Source organism: Quercus suber, unplaced genomic scaffold (assembly GCF_002906115.3).
Source record: "Quercus suber isolate HL8 unplaced genomic scaffold, Cork oak 2.0 scaffold_685, whole genome shotgun sequence".
NCBI classification, from domain to species: domain Eukaryota; kingdom Viridiplantae; phylum Streptophyta; class Magnoliopsida; order Fagales; family Fagaceae; genus Quercus; species Quercus suber.
This window is the reverse complement of record NW_027070126.1, coordinates 200,892-210,182: the sequence shown is the minus strand read 5'-3', so window position 1 is coordinate 210,182 and position 9,291 is coordinate 200,892. Positions and strand designations below refer to the sequence as shown.

The 9,291-nt window shown below is 35.5% G+C and overlaps 1 protein-coding gene across 1 annotated transcript; it reads left to right on the top strand.

Moving 5' to 3' along the window:
* Positions 1-7,230: 7,230 nt before the first annotated feature.
* LOC136064419 (abscisic acid receptor PYL11-like) lies at positions 7,231-8,066 on the top strand. Its single transcript, XM_065766151.1, has one exon. The coding sequence runs from the start codon at positions 7,368-7,370 to the stop codon at positions 7,863-7,865; it is 498 nt and encodes a 165-aa protein (XP_065622223.1). The 5' UTR covers positions 7,231-7,367; the 3' UTR covers positions 7,866-8,066.
* Positions 8,067-9,291: the final 1,225 nt, after the last annotated feature.

Genomic DNA, 9,291 nt, shown 5'->3' with positions numbered 1-9,291 from the left:
GGCACTCTCTTCCATGGTCTTTTCTACTCTGCTCAGTCTCCTCTTATTCTTCGTGCATTTTCTGATGCTGATTGGGCAGGAGATCCCACTGATCGCAGGTCCACCACTGGTTATTGCTTTCTTCTTGGTTCTTCTCTGATTTCTTGGCGAAGTAAGAAACAAACTCATGTGGCCCGCTCCAGTACTGAAGCAGAATATCGTGCTCTTGCTGATACCACATCTGAGCTCCTTTGGCTACGATGGCTTCTCAAAGACTTAGGTGTGTCTACATCCTCTGCTACTCCTCTTTATTGTGACAACTAGAGTGCTATTCATATTACTCACAATGATGTCTTCCATGAACAGACTAAACACATCGAGATCGATTGTCATTTTATTCGTTTTCATCTTGTCCATGGTGCTCTCAAGCTGATCTCAGCCTCCTCTAAAGATCAACTTGCAGATATCTTCACCAAGTCACATCCTAAGGGATGCCTTCGTACTTTGGTTGACAACCTCAAGCTGGTCTCACATCCAACTTGAGTTTGAGGGGGGCTGTTAATGTGTATAATATTATTGTGGGCTTTAGGCCCAGTTAGGTTACTTGTATAATACACATATTTACTTGTACCACACACATATGCCTCCTATATAAAGGCACACTTGTATATTCTTTGATTATGAAATACAATACAATCATTCAGTATTTCTAACATAATCATTTTCAGGGATACAAAACTGAGAAATCGCTAGAGTAAGTAATTATGTATGGCATACACCAAGAGTACCACTGCTGGGAATCTTACTTTGGTGATGGTTTAGAGGCTAGCGGTTTGAGATGTGTTGGGGGCACAAATCATGACCAATTGTGAGCGGTACCTAGGACTACCAATGGTGGGAGGCAAATCCAGGGCGAGCACCTTTAGGGAGGTACAAGAGAGAGTAACAAAAAGAGTGATGGGATGGAAAGAAAAATACATATCAAAGGCGGGTAGGGAGGTGCTAATCAAGACGGTAGCACAAGCAATCCCAACTAACTCTATGAGCATGTTCAAAATCCCAAAAAAGATTTGCGATGATATTAATTCCAAACTAGCCAAATATTGGTAGGGCCAAACAAAAAATGAGAAGAAAATTCACTGGATAAAATGAGAGAAATTATGTAAACCAAAGGAGAGAGGAGGAATGGGGTTTAGAGACATTCATGCATTTAATCTCGTTATGCTAGCCAAACAAGCATGGAGGCTGACACAAGATACCCAATCACTGTTTTTCAGAGTGTACAAGGCAAGGTACTTACCTAATAGTTCATCTATGGAGGCTGCTTTGGGACATAATCCATCCTATGTGTGGCAGAGCTTATTGGAGGCAAGGGAATTAATTCGGGTAGTGACAGTGTGGAAGGTAGGCGATGGGAGAAGTATAAAAATAGATGACCACAGATGGCTACCACACCCCCCCCCCCCCAACTCAGACCTGAAGCGGACAAGAACTTGAGGATGAGTGACCTATTCAACGTAACCACTAAGCAGTGGCATACACAGGTACTACTCAGTACTTTCATGCCTACTATTGTGACAGATATCCAGCTCATTAACCTCACCGAAACAGAAGCTCAAGATAGGCTACTCTAGAAGGAAAATTAGAAGGGTGCATTCTCAGTGAAAACAGCCTATCAAGTTGCAATAAGGATGAAACAACAAGAGCAAGTGGAGAACTCTTTGGCCTAGAAGGATAGAAGACTAAGGAACCGTATATGGAAGTTAAATATTCCTCCCAAAGTTCAAAATTTTGTATGGCATGCGTGCCCCGGTATACTCTCTACTAGCACAAACTTATGTCAAAGGAGAATCCCACTAAACCCAGCCTGTGCAATATGCCAACAACATGACGAAACCGTGGCCCACGCTCTTTGGGGCTATCCATTGGCTAGAAATGTTTAGGCCTCGGTAAAGGGTAAAATGCAGAAACAGAGCTCTAAAGTGGAGGACTTTTATATTCTGGTGAGGGAACTGATGGCAGTTCTTACAACAAAAGAGTTGGAGGTATGGGCTATTGTATCTTGGTCTATCTGGAATGCACGCAACAGGTACTTGTTTAACAAAAAACAATCTCAACTTGTGGACATCTTGCAATGAGCGTTGTCACTTTTGCAGGAATACCAGAGACTTTGTCAATAGAGGAGTACAAAGGGGGGTAGCTAAATGTATGCTTGTAAACGAAGAGTGCACACATGCCCATGCTGGGTAGTTGATTGGAGTGGCTATACATTGAAAATAGAATCACAGAGGTTACTGAGGTTGAAGATGCCCAGAGATAACGGCTAGTTTTTGCAACTAATCTATTGTTATTGAAGAGTCGAAATGGTAGCGTTTGAATTAATGTGACACGGCATTGTATTGGATCTAAGTCTCATTCACGCATGTCACATTACACACTTAAGCTAGGCAATGTCGTCTTGATCTTCCATTATGCTTGAACACTAGGTGTGCCTCCTTCCTTAGTGTTCTGGTATAGGTTCAATTTTAGATATTTATGAGTGGTGTACAGCTGTAATTTTAGTTAGTTAGTTAAGAGTTTGTTAGAGTGGGAATCTTCCAAAGCGGTTACCAATCTAATGTATAAATAGAAAGTGTAGGTGATGTATTCATTTTATGCAAGCTTAATAGAATTCTACTTTCGATCTTTCAGTTTTTTCTCTCTCTCTCTCTATTTTCACAATCCGCCATTGTTAAAGCCTTCAAGCTTGCTTTCTTTTCATACATGTCTAGCCAACGTCCAAAAGATGTGATGTAACATAATATTATTATTTTAATAAAATCTTATCTCTTACTAATAAAAAAAAAAAAAAAAAATCTCTAAGTTTCAAATTTATTCAATTCAAGCCTCTCGCCCAATTTTATTAAAAAAATTGCCATTAAAAAAAATATTTTTTACATGAAAATAATCTATAAAATTAATAAAAATATTTTATAGATATTTTTGTGAGAATTAAAAAAATATATATATATTCATTAGTTAGTTGAATACTTAATAATAGTTTTTTTTTTTTTTTTAAAAGAAATTTGACTAAAAGCCTAAATTGAAAAAATTTGTAACTTATATGACTCAATTGAATGAAAGTAAAATTAAAAAATTGAAATAAATTTCAATCAAATTTTGAGAGTGCAATTTGCATTTTAGCCAACAAAATATGTACCCATTCATTTAGTTCAAGTTGTTTTTTTTTTTTTTTAATTAAAAAGATTTCAAAATTTTTGCAACACAAATAATAAATAGAACTCCGTACATTATGAATTTGAATGAACAATTAATAATTGAAAAGAACGACTATAGATATTATATTATTTCATTTATTGTATTCCAAACTAGGGCTATCCAGATTGATCCGGTAACCCAACCCACCCGAAGAACCGACCAGATCCGACCCAAATCTGGTCGACCCGACTGCTTCAGCGAGTTTCGGGTTTTAGGGATTCCTCCCCTAAAACCCGAAAACTCGAACCGACCGAAAGATTTCCAGATTCCGACCAAAAATTCCAGATCCTGGCCAAAAATTCCAGAACCCGGCCAAAATTTTCGAGAATCCGGTGAAGAAACCCAGATTTCGGCAATATTTCCCTTAGATCCGGTGAGATTTTGACTAGATCTAGCGAAATCTCATCAAATCTGATGAGATTTTCACTGGATTTGGTGAAAACTCACCGAATCTAAGGGAAATATCGCCGGAATCTGGAAAACGATCATCGGAATCTGGGTTTCTTCGCCGAATCTTTGCTTTTTTCACCGTTTTCTCGCCATCTTCTCAAATCTAAGACTCCGACCGACCTGCCCGCCACCCATTGATGGTCTAAACCGCCCAAACCGATTACTCCGGTGGGTCAGCGGCGGGTGCAATTTTTTCTCACCCAATTCCGGCGAGTCGATTCCGATTGGGCATAAACCTGACCAGGACCGACCCGTGGACAGCCCTATTCCAAACTATAATTATATTATTTTTATATAATTTTATAAGATAATAGAAAAAACTAACTAATAAATCGTGTGTATAAATAAATAAATAAATATATATATATATATGTGGGGCCAGTTATCCAAAAAGATATTATTATTATTATATGTGGGGCCAGTTATCCAAAAAGATATTATTAATATTGCAAAAAATGGGCCTATGGCCCAATGGCCCAACTCGAGAACGTTAGTCCGTCCGAGGATGGCCAAACAGGAACACGATGGGAATAGTACAAGAAAAGTAAATAGAAATTGTAAGTGATAGTTCAAAGTACGTCTGAGGATAAATCCACCTCGGACATAAGGGTCCGAAATGGATTCAATTATCTTATCATGTTGGATACCCCACAGGGTTGTGTTATAATTGAGAAATGAAGAGGGGATAAGGGAGGAGCAAAGGGAGATAACAAATATCTTCTAAAGCTGCCACCTCCACATTAAATGCTTCCCAGCTAACTCTCTGACCGCAGTAATGTGAAGGTGATACCTGAACAGTAATTAAGCAGCCTTATGGCTACTAGTTGAAGATTCTGGGAGGTGTTGGATGGGATGGGAAGGAGTTCCTAGAATCTAACATCTACACGTGTATAGTGAAAACGAGAAGAGGATCGTGATATATAAGAAGAAAGAAGGACTCAAAAGGGGAGGGGGAGAGAAAGAGAAACACAAGAAAAAGATGCCAGAAAAGAAAAGAAAACCATTCCAAAGGCAATTTTTCTCAGTTTGTTCGAGTTAGAAAGTTCCCTACTCAGTACCTATGATGATCTTTCCTAAAGAATAGAGTCAGTTCTTTCACCCACCCTCTATAAATTTATTGTTCGGGCTGGTTGGGCTTGGAACTTATTCTTATCTTGGGTCCAATTCAAATTGAGTCCTTATAATATATATATTCAATTTGTGTAGTACTTAAAAAAAATAAACAAGAAAAAATATTTATTTCCTCATATTATCATTGTGGGGGGTAGAAACTCAAGCTTATGTATTGAGCCCAAAGCCCTATGTGAAGGTTACTGTGTGTCCGAAGAGGCGAAAATTGTTGAGGAGTATTCTGCATGAAAGAAAGATACCTGGAGTGAAGAAGATCCGTCCGAAGAGAGAACCAACGTTCCGAAGAGATCATTCTCCTCGAATGTAAAGATTCTTGGTCAAGCAAATATCTTGGGGGTTCGAATAATCTTACTAATGACTTCAGCAATCTGGATAAGTTTTGGACATGCCTGGAGATAAGAAGAATGGAGAAATATCTAAAAGGAAAAGCTGCCACCACCACATTAAATGCACTGCATCTGTTTTTCTGGCCGCATTAATGTGGAAAAGACCCTTGAACAGTGTCAATCCAGCTACCACCACTCACAGAAAGCTAAGAAAGAAATTTGACGTGACACATACTCAAATGGACACTTAGATGAAGAACAAGTGGACGATGAAGATGATGAGGGAGGATACTATATAAAGAAAAAGCTTCCAGAGAAGAAGGGGACTTTTGGAGATTGGTATTGATTTTTCATTCAATAATATTCCTCTTCGGACATCAAATTGAAAGACTTTGAAGTGTGTTATTTATCAATTCCTTCTTGGCCCCGTAGTTAACTATTGTTTAGTCCACAATCAGCCTAACTCTTTCACCCATTCTCTATAAATTCATTGTTCTGGGTTTATTGGGCTCATAATCCAAACCTTTTGGGCTTGAGCCACAAAAATATACCCTACAATCATAATTTCAAATAATGTGCTCTTCATATTTAAAATTTAACCCAAACACACACATATATGCCTACATACATATTATAATGACACTAGCTTGTAACTTCATGCATATGCATGGATACACTTAAAGATATATAATAAGATGTATAATATAATTCTTATATATATAATTTAAATACTATTGATAGTCATTTTTATATTTTGTTAACTCTTTAAAAAAAATTTCTAATGATATTATTAGGTATAAAATGTAAATTGTCCATATTTTTATATTTTTTTTATTGTGAAGCACTTTTTTTTTTTTTTTTTTTTTTTTACGATTCATTTATTCTAGACTCTTTGGTTTGTACTTAATAAACTCGGATGAATATTTATGATGCAGTCCCACATTTGATTCTAAAATTAAGAATAAAATTCTTGAAGAATAAATAATTTAGAACACATGGCGCAAAATTAGAATTCTAATTTAGAATTCTAATTTGAGTTTCTTTCAGTTTCACTATTAATATATATATAATATATATATTAGGATTTGATCATCCAAAATATACCCAAAAAAAAAAAAAAAAGATCAAAGAGAAAAAAATGAAGATTATAATAAAAATATGAGAATGTGTAAGTTAATTATAAATAGTAAAAAATGAAACTTAAAAAATATTTAATTTGATAAATTTTTTTATGGTATATAATAATAAACCTTAACAGAATAAGCAGCTATATTATGAAGAGTATTGAAATTCTGTCAAGTCAAATATTTATCTATGAGCTTAATACGGTATACTTTTAATAATAAAAAGGGTATATTCTTAGAATATTTTTACTTTATATGATAAAAGTGAGTTTAAGAAAATATTTTTTTTAGAATTAAATTGTTAGAAGAGGCAGATGAGAGATTCAAATCTTAATTTTGCTTATGTTTATAAAGGAAATTAGATAATATCATTGACGTTGAGCTAGAAGCCAAGAACACCTATATTCATAATTCACTATCTAAGTTTCTTTCGGGCCAAAAAAAAAAAAGTGATTGAGGTTTTATTTTTTAAGAGAGCAGAGAGAGAACCGATAATTAATCATGATTGACGGGTGACATTGAACAAAGTCCATGATAAAAGGGAGCGGTTTATGTTTAGTGCCAATGAACACTGGATAAGTTGCGATGCGGACACGTGTTCAAGACTGGACACGTGTCCGTATCGCAACAGCTCCAGTGGCCAGTGGCCACTAGACCAAAGCCGGACCCATGATAAAATGACATTGTTGCATAAAAAGCCGCTTCAATGACCAATGTCACTGACACAGGCACAGCCTTTGACGCCCACCAATACCAAGCATCATAATAAAAGACAACAGAAGAGATACAAAACTCAAAACCCAAGAAAGGCCCCTCAACCGACGCCGAAGAAGCAAAACTCTCAAAGACTATCCACTAAAACTATTTCTAAATTTGGCAAATCACGTGTCCCCTGTTAAAGCCACACATTTATATATATATATATATATATATTTTTTTTTTTTTTTTTGAGAAACAACATTTATATATTTTTATGTATATGGTCACCGATAGAAACAGCAAACAAGAATCGGTGTTACCCTTAATGGCTTAATGCTATATAAATATACCCCAATTCAACATCAACCATTAATAGAGAAGCAGAAACACAGAGGTAAGCATGAGTAGCCGCTACCACAACCATGTTCTCTCACCAAACCAGTGCGGTGCGAGCCTAGTCCAAACCATAGACGCACCTCTCCCACTGGTTTGGTCCATGATCCGCCGTTTTGACAAACCACAAGCCTATAAACAGTTCGTTAGAAGCTGCACCATGAGGGCTGGCAATGGTGGCATTGGAAGTGTGCGTGAAGTGATGCTTATCTCTGGTTTACCAGCTGAAACTAGCACAGAGAGGCTTGAAAAGCTTGTTGATGACATGCATGTCATGACTTTTAGCATCATTGGTGGTGATCAGAGGCTTCTGAATTATCGATCTACCACAACCTTGCATGTAGATGAAGAAGCAAAAGGTGGTAAGACTGTTGTGGTTGAGTCATATGTGGTTGATGTTCCAGTGGGGAATAGTAAGGAGGATACATGCTCTTTTATTGAAACCATAATTGGATGCAACCTTAGGTCTTTGGCTAGGATTTCAGAGAAGATGGCTTGTACGTAGGACTAGGATTTGATTACTATTATTACTATAATTTTTGAGAGGATCACCAAGTTCATCCTCTTTACTATTATTACTATATGTGATTGTAGTTGGTTTATGCTAAAGGCACTCTTGTTTTTTCTTGAGCACCTCCAGTATATATATCTTATTGTTAATTAAGATTATCCTTCTAATAGTGAGTAAAAGAAATGTTTAAATGGAGGAGGGTTGAATTATGTGGCAGCATAAATTGTGAAATTTGTGCAATGTTATATGAATGATGAGAATTCTATGGGGACGTGCGTTTTTGCCCAGTATACATGCTCTACGGTTTCCTGATGAGTGACATCCCAAAAAATTGGGCCCAGAGGGTGGGGGATCACAAAACATATATATATATATATATATATAGCCCTTGCTCTAACATTTATGTTATTTGCCAACGCGATTGTGATACCTCAAAATGTACGAATTGAATTAAATTCGATTGTTTAAATCTATGTTGTATAGATGTGTGTTTAGTCCCACATTAAATATTTACTAGGTAGTTAATGGATTTATAAGTGATTACGATGAGACTCAATTATAATTTGATTAGTTTTTTTAGAGGTATAATTACATACATGACTTATGTCACTCTTAGGAGAAAATATTAAACCCCTCCTATTAAAAGTTAGTTTTTTTTTTTTTTTTAATTAAAAAATGTCAATTTTTGAATGGAGTTTATTTACATATCAAAAAAAAATTAAATTAAAAAATAAACAAACAAAGAAGTAGCTCTAAGAACTGAGCAAAAGTGGTTGTTTGGTACACAAGCCACTAAACTCAACATTACAAAAACTAGGTCATCACCGATGACTTACTGAGAAGGCTATAACGTATGCAATTAAATTGTTTATGAATCGTGATAACTCAAATGTATAATGTAGAATTTTTTTTTTTTTTTTAAAACGTATTAGGTAGAAATTAGAACAAAACATTGAAAATATGTACACACTTTTTGCCCAAGTAGTGTTCAATTCCATTAAAGAAATGGATTTAATTTCATGGAATTCAATGATATCATTTAAAGAAAAAATTAACAAGATGGGAGTATAATTGTCGATTTAAATTATATCTAATCATTTTATTTTCATTCCCATTCGATTTTTCAAACAGTGCAAACAAGACAATTGGGTAACCATTCCCCACCCTCTCATTTAATATTAAAAATATTTAAACATTTAAGATTTTTAGAGCATTAGCATCCGAAGATCTAAAAAGAATACTCATTTTACACTCGAAAAACCTATTTTATTTATTTTACCACACTATTTTACAACTCAGCCAACATCTTAGTTTTTATTTTAACATACAACTCATTAAAATAATATAAACTAACCCATTCAATATTGGGGATTTCACCAAATAAATGAGTAAAATGAAAGAAAAAAATGAACACAATAAG